The sequence below is a fragment of the Verticillium alfalfae genome, genomic scaffold (genome assembly GCF_000150825.1).
Source record: "Verticillium alfalfae VaMs.102 supercont1.7 genomic scaffold, whole genome shotgun sequence".
Classification (NCBI taxonomy): Eukaryota; Fungi; Ascomycota; class Sordariomycetes; order Glomerellales; family Plectosphaerellaceae; genus Verticillium; species Verticillium alfalfae.
In genome coordinates, this window is record NW_003315032.1 from 1029701 (window position 1) to 1050533 (window position 20833).

At 55.7% G+C, this 20833-nt stretch overlaps 8 protein-coding genes across 8 annotated transcripts; 2 read left to right on the plus strand and 6 right to left on the minus strand.

Annotated features, from left to right (window-relative positions):
- Positions 1-297: 297 nt before the first annotated feature.
- Positions 298-809, minus strand: VDBG_06136 (predicted protein; the record flags this gene model as incomplete). Its single annotated transcript, XM_003003648.1, has 2 exons — positions 298-623; positions 758-809. 2 exons carry the CDS (start codon positions 807-809, stop codon positions 298-300), a joined length of 378 nt encoding a protein of 125 aa, XP_003003694.1.
- A 308-nt stretch (positions 810-1117) lies between these two features.
- VDBG_06137 (RNA exonuclease) lies at positions 1118-3301 on the minus strand (the record flags this gene model as incomplete). The annotated part of the gene is made up of 1 exon (XM_003003649.1): positions 1118-3301. One exon carries the CDS (start codon positions 3299-3301, stop codon positions 1118-1120), a length of 2184 nt encoding a protein of 727 aa, XP_003003695.1.
- Positions 3302-4077: 776 nt separating this feature from the next.
- Positions 4078-5886, minus strand: VDBG_06138 (conserved hypothetical protein; the record flags this gene model as incomplete). Its single annotated transcript, XM_003003650.1, has 3 exons — positions 4078-4985; positions 5034-5214; positions 5281-5886. 3 exons carry the CDS (start codon positions 5884-5886, stop codon positions 4078-4080), a joined length of 1695 nt encoding a protein of 564 aa, XP_003003696.1.
- A 472-nt stretch (positions 5887-6358) lies between these two features.
- Positions 6359-7803, minus strand: VDBG_06139 (predicted protein; the record flags this gene model as incomplete). Its single annotated transcript, XM_003003651.1, has 3 exons — positions 6359-7108; positions 7163-7594; positions 7705-7803. 3 exons carry the CDS (start codon positions 7801-7803, stop codon positions 6359-6361), a joined length of 1281 nt encoding a protein of 426 aa, XP_003003697.1.
- Positions 7804-9991: 2188 nt separating this feature from the next.
- Positions 9992-11332, plus strand: VDBG_06140 (aspartic protease; the record flags this gene model as incomplete). The annotated part of the gene is made up of 2 exons (XM_003003652.1): positions 9992-10628; positions 10686-11332. 2 exons carry the CDS (start codon positions 9992-9994, stop codon positions 11330-11332), a joined length of 1284 nt encoding a protein of 427 aa, XP_003003698.1.
- A 1170-nt stretch (positions 11333-12502) lies between these two features.
- VDBG_06141 (conserved hypothetical protein) lies at positions 12503-14188 on the minus strand (the record flags this gene model as incomplete). The annotated part of the gene is made up of 2 exons (XM_003003653.1): positions 12503-13725; positions 13876-14188. The coding sequence occupies 2 exons, from the start codon at positions 13961-13963 to the stop codon at positions 12503-12505; spliced, it is 1311 nt and encodes a 436-aa protein (XP_003003699.1).
- A 2494-nt stretch (positions 14189-16682) lies between these two features.
- Positions 16683-19150, plus strand: VDBG_06142 (2-isopropylmalate synthase; the record flags this gene model as incomplete). The annotated part of the gene is made up of 8 exons (XM_003003654.1): positions 16683-16798; positions 16890-16926; positions 16985-17049; positions 17103-17145; positions 17212-17811; positions 17895-17989; positions 18063-18960; positions 19040-19150. 8 exons carry the CDS (start codon positions 16791-16793, stop codon positions 19148-19150), a joined length of 1857 nt encoding a protein of 618 aa, XP_003003700.1.
- Positions 19151-19970: 820 nt separating this feature from the next.
- On the minus strand, positions 19971-20216 carry VDBG_06143 (conserved hypothetical protein; the record flags this gene model as incomplete). The annotated part of the gene is made up of 2 exons (XM_003003655.1): positions 19971-20101; positions 20180-20216. The coding sequence occupies 2 exons, from the start codon at positions 20214-20216 to the stop codon at positions 19971-19973; spliced, it is 168 nt and encodes a 55-aa protein (XP_003003701.1).
- Positions 20217-20833: the final 617 nt, after the last annotated feature.

The window sequence follows — 20833 nt, forward strand, 5'->3', positions numbered from 1 at the left end:
ATTCATTTCGACTGCGAGACATCTTGATCTTCGGTTGTTCGGCAGGGTGTCTCTCGGGGACGGCTCGCGGGCAGCGGTTCCCTGAAACACAAGTCGCGGATTCCGACGAAAAAGATCGGGGAGGCAAGGTGTCTCGGTAGTTGAGTGGCATGAATGCGTGTGTGTGAGAGAGAGAGACAGGAACACGCATTGATGGAGGTACCGCACAGACACAGTCTGTCTCTGTCTTTCTCTCTCGCACGGGGTTTTGTTGGTTCACCGCCAGACCAACGACTGACCGCCGACGCGGGACGTTTCTCACATGTACTTGAGATCAGTTCGCCGATCGTTCTGCTTCTCCCACACCCCCTCCCCCCCCTTCGGAGATCCCGCATTTATGTGTTGCGCCTGGGACCACCCGTGCCATGTGCCGTGGTACTTTGCCGTTACTCCCTTGCCCTGCCTTGCTTCGCCTTGTCTTGCCTCATTCTTCTCGGTGTTGGGGGACAGATTGTTGGGGGCTGCGGCTGATTCCGCCCTCTGCCTCCATGGCGAGATCTGCTGGCTATGTTCTGTTGTCCTAGGGGTATTGGTCACACCGGGCGGGAAAGCCACTAGAAGGCCGAATATGCCAAGGTCTCTTCCTGGTTGGAAGTGCAGTCAAGCCGTGGATGAAAGTGAGATGTGCTGTGCTGGCGGGCAATGTAAAACGAAGCGGTGCAACGAGTAATCATTCAAGTACATCCGAGACGATTCTTTCGAGCCATTCACATGATACCAAGGTCCCTCGATTCTTTCGGCTTGTTGCAATCACAAGGAATATCGTACATCTGAGGGGCATGTCAAACAGTCCAAGACTGGACAGGATACAGAGGACTTGTGTCACCACCGAGTCAGATTCTTGATCGTAATGTCATTGTCCGATCATAACCACCCTCTGGTGCATCATGAGAGATACATGCTCAGCTGAATAGTCCACTCACCAGGAGCAAGAGAAAATCAACAGGCTAGCCAAGCCGGCTGAGCCCACACCTAGGGTATCGTCGCAGAGATGGCCGGTTACAGACCCTCTTCCTCCTCTCACGCCTGTAGGGCCAGACTACAGCAATTTCTTTTGTTCACCCGCTGAGCCCGTAGATCACTTGACCGAGATGAAGCCCAGTCCTTCTCTCGCCCGTCTGACCGCCTTCTTGAGCGCTTGATCCTCTGCATCTGTCCACTTGACGCTCAACTGATCCCACTTCTTACCCGGGGTGTTGTATTCTTTGCGCCACTGTGCGTGAACCGCCTGCATACGCGCCATTTCGCGCGGATCGCCAGAGCCCGAATAAACCATGAAAGCCGTGCACTTGGGTAGAGCCGCGTGGATGCGCCCTAGCCTCTCCGTCAGGCGCGCAAGGCATCGCTCGAGGGGCGGCCTCTCATCGCCTGGCGCGGCTTCGGGCTCGACGTCGGGCGGCCCAATGCCGCCATTCTCGCCGCGGTTGCGATTCCACCACCCCTGGTGCGCCTCGAGCTCGCGCATTCGTGCCCAAACAAAGTCGACACCGCCACCACGAATCACGGCACCATCGGGGTCGCCCTGGACGGCACGGATGACGCCCTCAGTGACTTCCTCGTCGGAACGGCAGCCGATCTGGTGAGTAGCACCGGCGCCAGGACCCTTGGACGGGTCGCCCCAGTCAACGGCGGCGCTTGTCTTGCCGCTGACGACACCACCCTGCGCTGCATCACCTCCCTGTGCCTTGTAGGATGTGCCTGCCCGTGCGAGCCGGCGGAAGAGATTCTCGCCTTGCGCATCGGAGCTGCCCCAGAGTTTGCCCTTTTCACACTTCTGACGAGTCAGGTCGAGACAGGCGCGAGCATCCTCCACAGGGTTGTGGCCGTTGGCTCCGCCGCGCTGAATCTCGCGGTTGAGGTACTTCTGCGTAAGCCACTTCAAAGAAGACTTGAGAGGCGGGCCGCGAGGGTGGGGGAAGATGAGGGATGTATCGACGATGAAAGGGTGAGAGAGGTGGAGAGCCTTGAGGTCAGACTCGAGTGAGTGTCCGATGAGAATGGTGCGTGGTGTAATGAGGTCGAGGAGCTTGTTCTGAATGTCGCGCAGTGTTGTTGTGACTGGCGCAAGCATGGCTTCGGTGATGCCCGAGAACTGGGTGACGTAGTTGGTAATAGGTTTGTCGGGCTTGACGAGCTCGTCCATGACGACCTCGCCGGACCAGGAGATGACGCTGATCCTGGTAAGAGAGTACTCGCTCTCGCCTGTCATGCACATCTCGCAGTCCAGAGCCAAGCATTCCCGGCCGGCTGTGACGCTGCCCTGCTCGACCTCTGCCTCGGGCACGTCAGCGTCTTCGAGCTTGTCGACTCTCGTGACGACCCATCCGTCAGGTGCCTTGAACGCGGCGCGTTTGGCCTCATCGTCGATCAGGGCCGGATGAATAAGGTGGCCGTTGGCCTCGAGCTCATCAACCGAGGCCAGAAACTCGGTGATGCGCGTCCGTTCGTTCTTCCAGCCGTTGGGCTCCTTGGCGGGCTTGACGCCCTTGTCCTTGGTCTTGGCGAGGGGCGCCGTCAGGAAGGTGCCCATGGGAGAGTGCAGCTTCATATGCTTGTCGTCGCCGGGCGCCCTCACAGGCCACAGATGGGGGAACATGTCGAGCCACGGCTGCAGCACCGGGGGGAGGTAGTCGGACTTGAGCAGGCGGGGGTAAAAGTCGTCGGGTGTCGTGATTGTCCGCTCCTCATCCTTGGTGGAAGCCGAGTTGTACGTGCCAAAGTCCACCTTGCCGGTGAACATGGCTTCTTCGAGGCCAGGTATCATGAGGACGACAACCTTGCGGAACTGAGGTCGGTGTTGGACGGCGATCCATGTTGGCGCAGGACCGTCGGCGAAGATGTAGAGGCAGAGGTCGCGTAGCTGGGAGACGTTGATCTTGGAAAACAGCTTGGCCGACGAGGCGAAAGCGATCGAGGGGTAGGAGGAAGAGCCTTCCTTGGGCACCTTCTTCAGTTTCTTGTTGGACCTCTCCACCTTTTGCCATCCGCCGCCGTCTTGGTCCCCATCGTTGTCGTCGTGGGGCGCGGCACGTTTGAGGCTGGTACCGCTACTTGCACTCTGGTCAGAGCTCTCGCGAGCCAAGGCGGTTCCTTGCAACTTGCTGCTGGCTTCAGCCTCAGCCTCGGCGGCGGCGGCGGCTGCTTGGAGCTGGGCGATGCTGTCCGCGATACCGCCAGGGCTCAGAGCTGCTGTCGCAGCTTGAGCGGCAGCTTGTGCCTCGAGCTGGAGACGCTCAGCCTTTTGCTTTCTGTTCTTGCCCATGATGGTGGGGCGCGAAGTCGAGGGGAGACGGGGAGTCGCTAGAGCAGTGGCTGCCTCATGGGTGTTGAGGGCAAGGCTGGCGCATGTGGTTGTTGCAGGTTGTAGGATGTTTTTGGGAGGCAAGTACGATACAAATTGAGGTAGGCACGGGCAATTTTTCTGCGGTGACGAAAGTGCAGGTACAACGGGCAACAAGGGGATGCGATTGCTTATTCTTGACCCAGATCCAGTTGGAGGCAGGTGGCAGGGGTGTGCAGCCTTCTAGCGCACTTCTTAGCGCCTTCCTTCTCATGCAACTTCACCCAGGGCCTCGAGGCGGTATGGGGCATGGCCTCACCAGAAGCCTCTTCTGATGCCCCCTTACAAGCCATTCAGCTGACAAGCACTACGTGTATCTGAACCCTTGACTGTCCTAGCGTTCGACATTGAACTTGTCTTTGCTTTTCGGGTCCCTCCATGTCTGTCGCCAGAAGATGGAAACGAAGGGCAGCATAAGGTAGATAGATGCCTTGCAAAATTCATGAGCGGCGGTCAGCCCACTCAAACGCACGTTGTCCTTGTCACATCCCATCCTCTCTACCACGAGAAGTACTCCCCGTGACACTCACCGGTCAGCCAGATGACTTATTGACAATGCATCTACATCGGACGTGCCTCGTGGGAGAATCGCAACCATTGCCCGGTGCAGACGTTGTGGGACAAGCAGGCCAACAAAAGGGGTGGCCAGGTGTTACGACACCATATACACGCCTTCCCATGATGGACTTGTTTAAGGCTCAAAAATTACAGACGTTCTTGTCCTTGGCAAAATCGACCGCCAGCACTGCCTTACCCAGCTCTGCCAGCAACGCCATCGGCTTGACGACAGCGAAGTCAAAGAACTGTGCCATCTGGCTGGGGTCGGAAGCCCATGCCCTGATCATGCCGTTCTCACGGTCCCTTCCAGGGAGCGCTTCGATCTCTTGCAGCTGCTCTCGGTACAGGAGGAAGAGCTCCCACTCCGGAGAGTGTCCCAGCGGGGCCCACTTGACGACGAGCACCAGCACCATCTGGCAAAGAGACATGTAGTCCACGTTGGTCAGGGCGCTAGACTTGGCAGCCGGGAAATCGGTGTATTTCCCAATCTTTCGGGCAAACGAGGGAAGCACGTCGCCCCCTGGGGGGATGCCCAAAAGAATATTGGCGACGCCCATCAGCCCCTGGACCCTCTGGACGTGGAAGGGCTCCACGTATTTGTAGGGATCGCTCTCGACGGCAATCAGCGAGGCAACGGCCAGCGCGGCCTCGGACTTGTCGACAGACTTGTAGTAGGTCAAGGCTTCTTGCAGGAAGTAGCTCGTCGGCTCGATAGCCCACCTGTCCGAGTCGCCATTCGTGGCCGAGGCGTAGGAGTGGATGAGCTGGCGCCGTCTCTCGGGCAACGGGAAGTCTCTCGACGAGGGCAGAGTTCCGTAGACCCTTCGTTCCCGGCCGGCGGCCTGGGCGGTGCCCTGAAGATCCCCGTGAGTTTCGCGATACTTGTGTGGGGCTGGCACAACGCTGAAACTGTTGAGCTTGATGGTTGAAGTAGGCGCGCGCGCGGCGAGCTGGTAGTTGTCTAGGTCCTCCTTGCATCGCATACAGACGCATTGGAAGAAATACAACTCAAGCGCCTTTCTCCTATGTTCGAGGGATTGAGTGCAGTCTGTCCTCGTGAGTTCATGTACAGCTTGGCTTCACGGATAATACATACCAATATACGAAATCTCGATCTCCTCCCCCTCCTTGATATCTCTCAGGGCGCGGAGAAACGCTCTTCGCCCACTGAACGCGACAATAGCATTCGGTACGCAAGAGTGGTTCACCATGGCCAAGGTCGTATCCAGAAAGAGCCCCTCTCCAGCCTCGCTCCTCGTAAACGCATTCGTCTTGATCTGCGCCCGTCAGCCAACAGAGCTCCGAGCACCTCGTCCGCCCAGAGAACAAGACAAGAATCCTACCTTGCACAGCAGTTCGACGACCCTTCTCTCCGTCACCTCAACCGCCTTCTCCTTGCCCTTGCCCTTCCCCTTCCCCTTCGCCCCAGCAGCCACCCAGCCCCCCACGACCTTGGCCGGCACCTCCATGCCCGCCCACGCCTCCGCTCGCCCCTCGAACCTGTCCACATTGCCGTCCAGCTGCGCCTCGACGGCCGCGAACTTCTCGGGCCACAGAAGCACCTGCATCGCCATCCGCACGTACGCCGGCACGGCGCCCTCGCCGCCCGCCGCCTGTAGCGCCGCGCACTCGCGCGCGTGCACGGACGACCAGTGGCTCTTCTGGCACGCGGCGTCGCAGTAGGCCGTCGCCTTGCAGGCTGTACAGCGGCGCGGCGAGGGCGGCGTCGCGAGGCAGCTGCTGCAGATTGTGGTGCGGGCGACCATGGGGGGCACCACGAGGGTTGCCGGCGCCGGCGACGGGAGGGGGCAGGAGGAGGCTGCGGGAGTGGCAGAGCGCGCGGTTGGAGAGGGAAAGACGGCAATGAGGGCGCCTGGGGTGAGGGCGCGGGCTGCGTGCAGGGCGCGATGTTTAGAGGGTGATGTGCGGATTTGGTAGGCGGGGTCCATCTTGGGCGGGATTCGCTGCCGATGCCGCGGTGGGCGAGCGTGCTTGACTGGTACGATTCAAGAGAGAAGCTATGCAGGTAGACGGTGAACTGTGTGGCACTGCTTGTTGAATCTATTCAGAGCGTGGCCGTCAGATTATGGTGTTCAGACTCTTGTTGGCTGTTAGTGAGATGGTGGATGAAGTTGTGATTCTTGGTGGAGGGGTATTTTGGTTGTTTCCAGGGGCCAAACAAAATCCGCAGCCGCTGGCTACGTACGGGCCCCCCACTGAGCGTCGATCATCACGTTAAATTCAACGACCTTTCACATCGAGGTAGCACACTGGTCATACGATCATCTTTATTTCTCATCCGCCCCGAGGAAAGGCCATGTATTTCTTAGCCTCCCGCCAACAGCGACCCATCATACGCTGAAATTCGCTTTTCCATCGCCCAGTGGTGCCTGAAGATAAGGTGACGCGAGGAACGACCTCTTAATCCAAGAGATCATCTGGCACAGGGCCATCGAAAACCGCAGCCTGCCTGCACGGTTCGCAGTTGCTGTTGCTTGCGTTGTCTGCAATATCTATCAGATTTGTATCCCCAATACTGGCAGGTACGGCTTTTGGGCGAGCAGCCTGGTTCGCTTGACCTAGCTTCTCAAGGCCAGCATAGTTGCAGTCGAATGCTGCCTGGTCCTCAGTGCATATATCCATCAGGTGTACATCTGACTTGGCAGCGTCCTTGTTCGCTTCGACAACCTGCTTAACGTGGTTATACGAAACGCCGGCCCCTGGCCAGTGAAAGCGGGCGACGTCCTTGCCGTTCATGAGATCGTTGAGTGCACCTTGAAGTTGCTCCTCGGGCGTCCGCTTTGGCTCCCACTTCTTGTTTCTCTTTGGCGTCTGGTTCTTGAATCCGTGCTGCTTCTGCTTGGAGCGGCCGATTTTCAGATCTTCCGTTTTGTGAGCAAGCTGACTGACAGTGTCAAGTTGTTCAGACGGAGCACCGACAGAGGCATCCGTGATCATTATTGAGGAGCCTGCGCCATCTCGCTGAATGTCCTCAAGCCAGTTGGTTGTGGCGGTATCCGGGGCATCATCCTGCTCAAAGTCGATAAGTGGGCCATTGTGACCCTTGTGATAGAAGCTAGCAGCAACCTTGGTTGGTACGCTCGTGGTCACATCAGCAGTGGAATCGAACTTGAGAAGCTCGGCTTTGCGCTCCCGCTGCACCTGTTTCACCTCAAAGGCTGTTAGGATTCAACATTTGTCGTTCTTGCTCGCAATAGTACGTACGGTGTCCTCGATGATAATGCGGAGCGTCTCGTGAGCCAGCTGCAATTTTTTCTCCTCGTGAGCACCCAGGTAGATGGTTGTGCCCTCGAGGTTGGATGAGATGGTACAGCCAGTTCTTCTCTGGAACTGATCCGAGCCTTCATACTGGCTCCAGCCGCGGGTCTTCATGATCTTGGCCAAGTTGATTGGGTAGTCCATTACGGCAAGGTCGCGATTGATCGCGCGGAACGGCATAACAGCGAAGGATTCTGGATACCGGAGATGATCATACTCTGTAAAGTCAATCTTCTCTTGGTCTTTGACAAAATTTCCGGGCTTTGATCTATTGTCCTTCACCAACTTGAGGACTTCGGACACGACAGCATCCATATTATTCTCGTAAGCAATAATCTTGAAGCAGCTGCTCTCAGGATCGAAAAGGATCTCTGCGAACTGTGGACGACTTTGGTATGAGTGACTGATGCATTTTGAGGACCATGGATTTTACGCAGAACGCGAGATCCAGAGGTCACCGGCAACTGGTAGCTTGGGACATGACTTACGACGGAAGAACGCTCCTTGGCTTCCTTGATGATGCTGGCCGCCGTGGAGGGCAAGGGAACAGGGTTGATCATGACTAGACCCTCCGAAAGGGCCGTCATTGTGGCGGGAACCATGACCAAACACTGAGAATTTGATCTCGCGATAATGCGTGATTCGATGAGTCTGTTTCGTACTGAGGTCTACCGAATCCCCCTTCTCGTGTTTCTTCACATCAAACAGTGGTAGGAAAGAAGCTGGTGGGGTTGACCGAACCTTTATTTGTTGAGATGCGGAGTGGAAATTTCCGCAAACGCGTTGTTAGCTGGCATGCGATCTCTTGGTGAGGGCGTCGTGACTGCTGCCTGCCCTGTCAAGGCGAGTACACGCTGCGTGCAGAGCTTGTCCAAGATGCTCAAGCGGTACGATAGATTGGTTCACTAGAGCACTGCCTGACAGGCGTGAGTTCTTGAGATATGGTGTGAAATTCAGATCAGAGCACGCATGCTGAAGCGGGTGGTAGATTACAGAGGCACCAGGTCCTGGGAGGACACAAGAGACGGCTCCCAGAGAAAGGCAGCCTTGTTCCAAAGACGTTTGTACCAGATAGATGTCAAGTGTCTTTCTTCTGTTGAGGCAAGGTACCTTAGGCATCGAACGTAGCAATACGGGAACAATGAAGACCAGATCACAAGGCAGGCAGCAGCAGTCTGCTGTATCGCGGGCTTTCGTTGTACGGCAGGCGAGGGCTGTATCGTGCCTCCCCGTGAGGAGGGGGTCTGAAAGCAAGCCCCTAAGTTTGGATACCTACCTACCTACCTAGATATCTATGTATCTACCTGGGTATCTTAGGTAAAGTACCATATTTTTCTTTAGAGAAGGTACCTAGTTAGACATGTAGTACCTGACTACCTAGGTCGGTAGTGACTGCAACCATCTATCGAGACTGTTCAAAACAGCCAGCTAAGCTCACATCCAAGGAAGATTCAACTTCTCAAAAGACGTATCGACGCGTCTGGCCCTCTAAGTCAAACATGGTAGCAATACTATATCATGCTCTGATCAATATTTAGTGCTACAATATTGTGCCGTAGCGGGCGAGGATCTGATACATCTTCATGCTAAAGATTAGAAGGTTGCCTGGAACCTTGCCAGATTGCTGAGCAAACAAGGGACTGCTGATGAGATCGGATTGATCAATCGCGCCCTTTCGCTCGTACGATGCGCCCTTCGGCAACCGGACCTTCCCACGGGCCCCATTCGGTGCTTCGGCGCGGCCCACGGAGAGGAACACTTTGACCTTATATCCACTTTGTCGGCGGCCCTTGAACCTGGGAGCGTTAACATGACGAATTCGGAGCTTGGGCACTCGGCACTCGGCACTCGGCACAAACAAAGAGAGACCACCTACTTATTTGAGAACTAATTACTCCTAGCCGTGATGCCCAAAAATTGGCATTCATGCCCTCTCAAAGTGGCCGGGACGGGTGCTGTGCTGACTGCCCTGCGCTAGTGTCACTGGCGATGCTGTTGGCTTGTTTCAGATCTTATGGTCCCGACGTGGTGTTTCCCTGGATCGACAGCTCTCAGCCCTACACCAACAGTGGGCGATACGTAACTTGTCAGTTTCTCCAGCAAGATTTCGACATCCCCCATGTTCCACCCACCATGCACATCATCTGGTCAGGCAACCTCAAGAACGTTTCAAGGTTGGGACGACTCGGGTTCGCCACGTCAGCTGCTCTTCCAGAACCTTTGCCTGTTACCAGCATAATGGCCAGACACCGAACGCAGCAATTCCATTGGGAGAGGCTGGACGTGGGCGGCTCCGGCATTATCACACCAGCCCGATGAAAGCCCATCAAGCTGAAGGCTCGGGTGGCCGTGGGTGTGCGTGGCATGACCAAGTCACGCTTCAAGCATATTAAACTGCCGGGAGTGGGTTTCTGTGCGTTTGGGAGACGGCAAGTCGGACCTGCCGTGTTGATGACAGGGGACAGCCTTTCGCTTCTGTGCCAGAACTGACTCTCATGCCAGGCACGGTTCTGAAGATGATGTCCGGACTCAACCTTTCCGACGCCAACGAGGTGCACGAAGTCCCAAGCGCGAAACATCGTTGTATCTCCCGCTTGATCTTTGTAGTCAGAACATACAGGGTCCTGGTAGCAGTGTGATCGCGCAGACATTCGAGGCCTCAACGACAAGGACATTTAAACTCATATGTCCATACGTTCCAGCCGGTTTGCGAGTTCGAGGATATCACACCAACATCTAACCGAAGCCTAACTGCCGCCTGCACAGAAACAAAGGATGTATTCCATATCGTACCTCTGCCTTCTGCTCGCTTTCGCGAACGCACAACAGAACCCGAAAGTTGTCCAGACAGACCTCATCCACTTCAAGTCGCAAGCGTCAGGCCCCTTTATCCCTCTTGTCCAGTTTTCGCTTGAGAACCAAACCATCAATGCTCTCTTCGACACGGGTAGCAGCGATATCATCGTTCCCCAGAAGGGCAGTTCCATTTGCCAGAACCCTGCCCAGCAGTGCGACAACTCCTCGGCATCTGGCTTCGTCACGGGTGCCTTTGACACACCGGCTGGTCTCGCTCGCGTCAAGGGTTTAACATTGCAAGCCAATTTTGTCAATGGCGCTGAGTTCAACGGCGACTTTGCGGCGCTCGATCTAGCGATGGACGGGCAGACCGTCACGGGCACGACGGTGGGCATCTTCACCAGCGGCTCGCTGCCGCCCGATGCGCCGCTGTTCCCCGTCTTTGGCGTCGGGCCCGTCCAAGGCGAGGCCGTGGGCCCTACGCAGCCTCAGCAGGGCAGGAAGCTCAGGCGCCAGGCGGGCAACTTTGCGAATCTATACCCAAACCTGCCTGCGCACATGAAGGAGATTGGTATGATCAAGTCGAACGCCTTCAGCGTCTACACCAATGATGTTCGTAAGTATGGCCCATGCCGTTCATGTCTGCCCGACAACGTCTGACGAGTAAAATCAGGAGCCAAGACGGGTTCCATCATCTACGGAGGCATCGACACTGCCAAATTCGAGGGCCAGCTTCAGGAAGTGCCTCTAGAACGAACGAACGACGGCGCCCTGCCCTCCTTCGTGATCAACTTTAGCTCTGTGTCCATGGAGACGGGTATTAGCGGCGGCAACGGGAAAAACTCTTCATCGCCCACCAACAACGGCGCACCTCGGACAGCAGCAGCCACTACGGACCTCACACCTCGAGACGGCCTTCCCGTGGCCCTGATGGATACCGGGGCTCCCTCTATCCTCTTACCCGCCCCCTCAATGCAGATGCTCGCCACGGCGTTGGGCACGACCTTCTCGGAACAAGACGGCCTCGGGCTCATCGACTGCCAGAAGCTGACGGCCGATAGCGCCATGGTGTTTAGGTTCAATAATGATGCCATCACGATCAGGGCGCCCATGGACACGCTCGTCGTGCCGCAGGAGCTCGTCCAGGATGCGCGCCCGGGACAGTGCGTGCTGCCCGTGTTCCCGAGCCAGGACACGGCCGTCATGGGGCTGCCGATGCTGCAGTCTGCATACGTGGTGTTTGACATGGACGGCGAGAAGCTTTTGATGGCGCAGGCCAAGTTCAATGTGACCGAGTCTAGCCTTCGGGAGTACCCATAGTCAGGCGCAATAGAGGGAGATTTGTCGTAATAGGCAGTCTATATATGTTTCCTTGAAAATATCCAGATTTAGTCATGTTGAGGCGGTTAAATACACGGTTGCGGAATGGTGAAAAAGCGGCATAATGAGGATACAATATCACCTACCTTACCTTGCAGAAAAGGAGAAGAAGATGAGGAAGAAGAAGCAGAATGACGAGGCAAAAGGATTTCTCCTCGACGGGTATCCGTCTCGAACCCGGTGGTTCCTCTACGCGCCTTCCGTGGCCTGCGCGCCCTCACATTTAGAGGCATGTGATATTGGGTATTTGTTTAGGGTGACCTCTAGGACCGCTACACCATGCGTCACGCTGTAGCGGCCCTTGTTGGAAATGGGGTGGCCTACGCGTGCTTATCAACCGATGGAAACTAGGAAGGAGCTGTGCCAGGCAGCCGTGCGAGGCACCTGGAGCTCGAGCGGTGGCGGTAAGGCAGGCACAGTGGCGTCGGCGTGCGGCCACCTGCAGTGTACACGGGTCAGGGGTTGGCCACGATGTTCAGAAGCTTCCAGGCTGAAACCCTTCTTATGATGCGTCAAGGATCACAATGCCTGGCAGTAGAAGCAAGAGCTTAAGGATCTACCAAAACACAGGTGAAGATGCTCATATCAAGTGCTCAAGGGAGTGCCTCCAGCCCTTGACCAGGGATTCAATCAGACTCAGTTCTCGTCGGCCGCCAAATAGCCATCTCAATCGCCGTGAACAAGCATGTAAAAGGACAAACAAATCATTCTCATTCTTGATATCATCGTGGCCAGAGGCGTGTCCCCGTATGGCTGAAAACGCCTCCAACGCCGCCCGTAAGAAAACTAAAGGGGGTTGCCGGAATGTACATAACCCCTTTTCCCTATCCAGAGCCGCCGTGTATTTGTATTGTCCTCGAGCAGGGACCGACTGCAACCCCAGAAGCGTCATGAATGCGCGCTCGCTGCCGCGCGTGGCCGGGTCTAAAGATAAACGTTGAGAAGAAGCGGGTAGGGCCCGGGCTGTTTCGATGAAGAAAGCTCGTATCGTGGTGAAGTGGTGGTCATGTCGGTGTTTTGTAGGTTGAGATGGTACAGATGCGTAGTGTGTCGCCGCTCATTTTGGCGCAGGTAGTCGGTCAAGTTGGAACACAGCGAAGGATGGCCTCTTCAGCCCGCCCCGGCTACATTCTCCTTGACGTTCAACGCCCACTTCAGCTTGGCTAGGACTTCCCTAGTCTCTTTCAGCATGGCTTCTTGCTCTGCTTCCCTGGCTACCGCATTGGTCTTGATGCTGTGCAGCGCCTCCTCCTGCTCGTCCTTGTACGCCAAAAATGTGGCTTCAATCTCATCCCTCTGTCTCTTCAGCCCTCGTATGTTACCGTCTTGCTGGTCACAAAGGTCACGCAGTGTGGTGATCTTCTCATCGTCGCGCCGCCTCTCCTCGACAAGACCGGCAATCTCGCTTCTCAATTTCAAATGAGCCTTCTTGACTTCGTCACCTTGGTTGTTCCAGTGCGAAGCGATGGCGTTGTATCGCCCCTCCATCAGGGCGGCGTGCGCGCCGGCCTCATCAACCTGTCGAGTGCTCGTCAGGCGCATTTTCTCCATTTCATCTCGCCAGCCACGCTCGCGTTCCAAGGCATCCACGGCTCGACGTTTTTCCTGGTCGACGGTGGCGCTTAGACTTTCGACTTGCCGTTCCTTCCGGGCAAGCAGCGTCTTGTTGACATTGGCCTCAAGCAAACGACTCTCATAATCGCTAATGAGACGCTCCATCTTATCCTCCACAAGCTTGGCGGCCTGCTTGGCCTCCTCGGCACGAAGTTGTTCAATTTTGATGTCGCGCTTCAGGGAATCGTTATCGCTAACGAGCTTGTTGATGACGCGGCCGGTTTTGCCGAGGCCGGCCTTGCCAATGGTAGAGTCCCATCCAGCCTGTCCTGGAGGTCCCGGGCTCTCCATACCACCCACGGCAAGCTCATCGTCTGGAGAGTGGTCGTCTCGTCTTGGAGAGTCGTGCCGTTGCGGTGTGTCGTGCATAGTGTTGCTGTTGGCCCAGCCGCCGTTGCCTTGTTTTAGTTTGACGCTGGACACTCTGTCTTGACTAGAGGACATGCTGGCGGCACTGGCGTTGCTGTTGACAGAGCTAGAGAAGGCTGAGTTGCGAGGGCTGGATGTGGTACTGGAATCGCTGGGGGTTTCGAAACTGGGCACCGTGCGAATGGTCTGTTGCATTCTCTGCGTGTCTTCGTGCGAGGGTGATGTGTACTTGGATGGCAAAGGGCTGCGACGACTGATCATGCTGTTGGAGATGGGTGTTGGGATTGGTTCGGCGGCGGCACCAGAGGAGGAGGGTGCCGACCGATCTGATTGTGACGATAATCGGAAGTCTAGGGGGTACGAATGTCAGCTGACGTTGTGGTGTAGAGCATAGACGGCAGCATGCAGAAATAAAGGACAGAGGAGGCTCGAAAGGAACGAAACGATGGCTGGAGGCTGCGAGAAGAGCTTTGGAACAGGTCGTAGCAAGGCCTTCTTACAATCTTTGTGTTTAGGAGTGAGGTCGGACTGGTCGAGAGACTTGGTGGAACATCGGGGTTTCTGGTATTTTTGCAAAAGACTAGGCATGTCTATCGCTCATTGTTCGATCAAAAGGGGGACTGGCGATGCTCTTTTTTGAGGTACCCAAGTCGTGTCGGAAAGCGAGCGCTGTTGCACAGGTAATGCGATATGATGCAAGGTTGAAGAAAGTCGGTCAGTGCTACAGTAGTAGTAGGGGGGTTATCGAGTCGTGAAGAGCAATTGCTGGGCCTGGGCTGAGAGGGATTAGCGTTGAAGGGGAGAAAAGGCGATGAGTCGATCAGAGCGGATGAAAGATAGCAGATCGGGATATTCTCGAGCAGGGGCGGCAGATGGGGAAGGGCGATATTTACCTGCTTTGATGTGTACATGCGCAACCCGTGCATGCCTTTACGATTTTTTTGCTTCTCTCCTGTCGCTGTCGACGGTGGTGTGGTGGTATTGCATTGAGTTGGACGCATCAAGTAAGCCAAGCACGATGAGTGATGGGGCTGATGGACGGGACTGTGCCTGCTGGTTCGGTTTTCGACCAGGCGGACCAGGATTTGCAGACCAGCATCCAGGGACCAGCTCCCGGTCATTGGGTGGTTGGCCCCTTCCCGCTGTCTCCCTCCAGGGCATACTCTCCACTAACAATGCTGGGCCCCCCACTTCTCACCACTGAGAGGAAGCTAGGCACAGTGCCAGGGCGTTCCCCAGCAACGAAGATCGCTGCGTCACCGCCCCTCCCAGGCCCCCAAGCCCCCCTGTCGCCTGTCGCCTGCCGGCCGGTGGTCGCTCTTGCCAACCTCCTGTCGTCTTCTCAACGCCCATCCATCCAGTGACATTGGGCAGCGCAGGGAATCCGCCGATCGAACTCTGATGCACGGTCCCAGCATCCGACCACCCTCCATTACCCTCCATCGCCGGTACAAACACGGACAGGACCATGGATACCAGCTCCTTTTGGTATCAATTGGGGACACCAAACAGACAGATGTGCCACGATCGACCTCTTCCCCAGATCCCCTTGAGCTAGTCCCGTTCATTCTGGCTGTCAGTGTGCCATACCAAGACGATAGTGCATAGTCCATTGCAGCCAAAGCACGTCCCCCGTTGTCGAGTCATTCTCCGCCTACAGCTGGGAAAAAGCATGCATAAACACCCACAGCACCGTCCGTTTGAGAATCTCACAGCTCAGCTCGCCCATGCCTCTTTAGGCCGGGAACATCCTCGACCCTTTTTCGGGAAGATCTGGCGTCCACACAGCCATATCCTCCGACTGGTCCGCCTTTTTCTCCTGTCCAATTTCCTCCACAGTCAACCCCTTGAGGCCTTGCGGCAGCGGTCGCTCTAATCGAGACTGGAGCAAACGAACCTCATGTGTAAAATCTCAACCAGCATGCTGCAAAGGCCCCCTATCATAACAAGTCCGGTATGCATCCCTTATTTTTCCAGAGTGTGGCGAGATATGAGCCCGGCGGGGCATAAGCTCGCCACTATGGCCCACCACCCTGCAATATCGTGTCACGTTTCAAGCAGCACCTCAACCAAATTGGACAGGCCAAGCAGGTGAGACAGTATCAGCTTCTTGTCGTATGGTGTTGCAACGCCCATTCAGTGAGCGCAACTGAAGACTTCTTCAGACAGTGGCGTAATTCTGGCTTTGTGTTGGACTTGTTGGACCATCTCCGTGCAACACGCTCGATCTTGCATCGACAGCAGCAAAACTCTGAATCAAGATGAGGCTTTCCGGAGGAGATATTTTAGGGGTCTTGGTCTAGAGGATGGCACGAAACCTCTCGATGACGACGCGGAAATGGCCCTGAGCAGACTTTTCATCGAAATATTACCGATTTACCGTGCCCCTCGACATAAGTATCATGACAACTTCAAGTGCTCAATGACATGAAGTATGTTCAGGGAACGCGCCTGCTATGGTCTCAACAGTGATGTCGTAGCGAACATCATTCGGAGGTCGTGAAGCAAGGCATATTTGGACTTCAAGGCTGCATTCCGACTTCGCAGATGTTTCAAGGAACTATACCGATGGGAGCCGCGTGAAGCTTGACATGACTCAAGGGGGGATGGGGCGTTTTCAGCTTCAACTGGGGGCTTCTGGAGACGACTTCAAAAGCGGCCCCACAAGAGAGAATCGATGCAGGTGGCTCTTTTACCATCATTGGAGCTTCATACGAAGGTAAGAGGTTTCCATCTTGTGCACAGGTGGAAGAGTCTTTGAAGCATTCATCTCTGCTTACTAGGATTCATGTGCCGAGCAGAGCATTCTTGGGCCCTGTGATGCGCAAAGAAGGTATCTGATACTGGAGACGCTTGAATATGTCAACAATAGATTCCCATAGCCATCAAGCAAGCAGCCATGGGATCTGAACTGCTAGGTGGACCGAAAGAGGCTGACCATTGCCCTGTCATCGCTTCCATGCGGCAATGGAAGGACACACCTTGACTTTGTGACCCCGCCATCCGGCCGGTGGTGCCTTCAGCATGCAGTCCGGATTCGGAGCTAGGAAAATTTCTGTGGGACCACCCCGCGAGTAAGGAATGGACCATTACTCTGAAGACTGGGACGTAGGTGCAGCGATTGAATCATTCTTGAGTGCCCCTCATTGCCGATGACCGTCCAAACTTCCAACCTCGAGACTCCCCCACATCACACTTCTGTGACTCAAACTTTTGACGTTGTGACTCCGACACAACCCGCGACGAGCTGCGCATTGAGTTCATATTTATTCCTTCTCCTCCTCCTCACACACGAAGGAAGAAGGTTCTTGTGTCACCATCGCGACAGTCTCACACTGCTCGCTTCTTCACACGCGAAAAACGCCCCGCACCAACCGAACGGTTCCCAAACATCGGCCGACGTTCCACCTCCAAAATGACGATGTAAGTTCCTCGACCTGCCAATCAACGGTTCACTTCATGCAATAGAAAATCATTGTCGAGCCGGACTGACATTCTTAACCCTCCTCACAAGGCTCAAGGAACCCATCAAGAAGTACAAGCCCTTCAAGGTATGCCGAAACTAAACCTTACGTTCTTCCAACCTGGACCGCAACTGACTTGAAGCAGCCGCCTCGCCTGCAGAACCGGCAATGGCCTGACAAGGTCATCGAGAAGGCCCCCCGATGGCTCTCGTACGCCAGATACTACCCTCCCAGTAGTAGAAAACTTACTCACCTCCTCGCAGTTCTTGCCTTCGCGATGGCAACCAGAGTCTGCCCGATCCCATGGTGCGTTGCCAGATTCTCGCGCGCACCCATTCTTCCTGCCGTCTGACACTGATTCGTTGCAAATAGAGTGGCGATGAGAAGTGGCGTTACTTCAAGATGCTCTGCGATCTCGGCTACAAGGAAATTGAAGTCTCATTTCCGTCTGCGTCACAAACCGACTTCGACTTCACCCGCCGCCTCATCGAAACCCCAGGCGTCGTGCCCGACGATGTGTTCCTCCAGGTCCTGTCGCCCTGCCGTCCCGATCTCATCCGTAAGACCGTCGAGTCCGTCCGCGGAGCCAAGAACGCCATTATCCACATCTATCTCGCGACAAGCGCATGCTTCCGACAAGTCGTTTTTGGCTATACTGAGGAGCAGACTCTGGAACTTGCTGTCGAGTGCGCGAAGCTCGTCAGGTCTCTGACCAAAGACAACCCTGAGGCTTCCGGAACGAATTGGCAGTTTGAGTTCTCGCCTGAGTGCTTCTCCGACACGGACCCCGAATACGCTGTGAGGGTATGCCGCGCTGTGAAGGCTGCGTGGGGCCCCGACGGATCAAAGGGCGATCAGATCATTCTCAACCTGCCCGCTACGGTCGAACTCGCGACACCTAACATTTATGCGGATTTGATCGAGACTTTCTGCAACAACATTGGTGACAGGGAGGATGTTTGCATTTCTCTGGTATGGCGTCATCTTTTTCCTAACTTATTGACGAAGTTGACTGACAATGCTCGACAGCACCCTCATAACGACCGCGGATGCAGTTAGTACAACCCGACATGCTGAATGCTTTTGGCGCCGCTAACAAAGAACAGGCGTTGCAGCGGCCGAGTTGGGCCAGATGGCTGGAGCTGACCGTGTAGAAGGCTGCTTGTTCGGGTTCGTCCCTTCCCTGACTCCTTATATCTGACGAAGTACTGAACAATCAACAGCAACGGCGAGAGGACGGGCAACGTCGATCTCGTCACCCTCGCCCTGAACCTCTACACCCAGGGTGTCAGCCCACAGATCGACTTTTCCGACCTGAACTCAGTCATTGACATGGTTGAATCCTGCACCAAGATCCCCGTCCACCAGCGTGCTCCTTATGGCGGCAGTCTCGTCTGTGCCGCCTTCTCCGGCAGCCATCAAGATGCGATCAAGAAGGGATTCCAAATCCGCCAGCGCGACGGCCTTTCAGTCGAAGACCCATGGAACGGCATGCCCTACCTGCCCCTGGACCCTCAAGATATTGGTCGCAACTACGAGGCCATTATTCGTGTCAACTCGCAGTCTGGAAAGGGCGGTACCGCCTTCATCCTGCAGGCCAAGCTGCAGCTTGATCTCCCCCGTGGCCTTCAGGTGGCGTTCTCCAGAGTTGTTCAGAACCGCACCGAGGAACTTGGACGCGAGCTCCTGGCCAACGAAATCACCACTCTCTTTGAGTCGACGTACTTCCTCAACGACAACCCCCACTTCAGCCTGGTCGACTACAGCATCAGCCCAGATCGCTCGCAATCACCCGCGCCCGCGCCCCCCGGCAAGACTCAGGACACGAAGAGCTTGAGACGTATCTTCGAGGGCGTGATTGTTATGAACGGCGAGGAGATCAAGCTGCGCGGTCGCGGCAACGGTCCCATCTCGAGCATGGTCGCCGCTCTGCGAGCTGTGAACATTGACTTTGACGTCAACGACTACAAGGAGCACGCTATTGGCGAGGGCCGTGGTGTCAAGGCCGCCTCCTACGTTGAGGTCAAGCCCACGGGCAGCAAGCAGACGGTCTGGGGTGTTGGTGTCCATGAGGATGTCGTACAGAGTTCGCTCCTGGCCGTGCTGAGCGCGGCGAGCTCCGTAAGCCCCATCCCTCGCCCTACAGAGCAAGAGTGAACAGTGATCGGTGGACTTTGAATTTGCTAACACTGCTGGACAGTTCATTGCGAGCCGACCTACCAGCCCTACCCTGAACCCCGTGGCGGTTCCCGTCCCTCAGGCGACGCCAAATCTCATCTCCGTCTTGGAGGAAAAGGCGAATGGCATGTAAAAAGAGATGAATGCAGGGTGGGACAAAAAAGTGTAATGGTAGATGATGACCATATGTGTCGGCTGGGATAAAAGTTGAAGATGCTTCACCAGAGTTTTCTTCTTGAAGCGCGTCGTTGATTAGTGGTAAATAAAATCTTTTTGAATAACGGATGCGGTATCCTTTCAGTCACAGTGACTTATGGCTACTCTATTCAGCTCCATTTTGAGACCGTGCGGCCGAAGTTATGCTTCCATTTTGACCACGATCTTCAGGCTTGATTTAACACATATCCTTAGGCAGTGACACGACTTGCACGCTGCTTATGAGAGTGGATACTGGCGAAATGCAGCAGAATTTACATGTCCAACTGGACGCGGACATGTCGGTGGTTAGGTATAGTTCACATGATAGTTTCGACCCCATCAACACCTGCTCCAGTTAGATGAGAAAGGGCGCGAGGAACCGGATACTTGGTGTTACAGAAACATGATACAGTGACCGCGGTGATAACACCTGCCGCCCAGCCTCCGACCAGCGACCGCACAACGAGATTTGTATACCTGTTGCCAGTATCTCCCTCCTTGCCATAAGAGGCAACATTCACTAAAACGCCAAAAGCCAATTGCGTGCTCATGCTTGTCCTTCGACTTTTCCTCCCGGGGTATTGTTGTTTTCGGATCACGCGAGTGATCATGCCCTAACCCCGTCTTGTCGAGGCGACCCAGGGCGAGGGGAACCCGCCGACACCTGAAATGTATCCATTCGACCCGTGCCAGAGCTTGCATGATCTTCGTATCAATGCATGAGAAGCCCAATCATTCGTCGTTGCTCGCCGTCACTACGTGGCAACGGCCGCCACCGGGGCCGGCACAGGCGCGCTAGCCTCTTCCGCGTCACGAGTGGCCGACTCCACGAAGGCCGGCCTGAACTTGTTCAAATACTTGCTCGCCAGCGGGCGTGCCTCCTCGTCTAGAAACAGGGTCAGCGTTGTGGTCATTGCTGGAACAAACAAGACGATGAAAAAAAAAATCGGGTGGCCAAACTTACACTCGACCCAGATGTCTTGCACCGTGTCCAATGCCATTTCCTTCGCCGGCGGTCGCATCATGACCACGTAGAGCAGACTCGTCAGCACCAGCGGCACGACGGAGGGGTCACGGCAGATGAGCTTTATGCGCGCAAGGATCGTGGGCGACAGGTCCGGGACCTCGCCCAGGAAGCGCGTCAGCACCTTATCCTGGGCGTGCAGGTACTGCGAGAAGCCGTCGATGAGCTTGACTGCCCATGTCTCGTATTGGCGGGGCGCGCCGTCGCCCTCCGTTTTCTGGCGCAGCCGGTCGTTATACCACTCCTCCGTGAGCCACGTTATGGCAACGTCAATGCGACGACGGAAGTCTTCGAGGACGTAGGAGTAAAGGGATTCCCGGATGCTGTTGTTGAGCGTCGGCGCCGACTTGACCCTCTTCTTTTTACGGCATGATCTGGCTCTGTTGCTGACCTGCTGGCCAGTCGGGTGATGATGGCGATCCAGGATTCTCTGTCGTTTGCTGCTGGCTGCAAGGCGGTTGACGCCAGATCGAACCCCGCTTTGTTCGCTTCTTCGAGGGGATTTCACAAACTCGAGTATTGACAGGACGGAGACTTGGCCGCCTCCTCAGGGCCAGTTCTGGTGTCAAAGGTGGTGGTGGCGGTAGTTTGAAG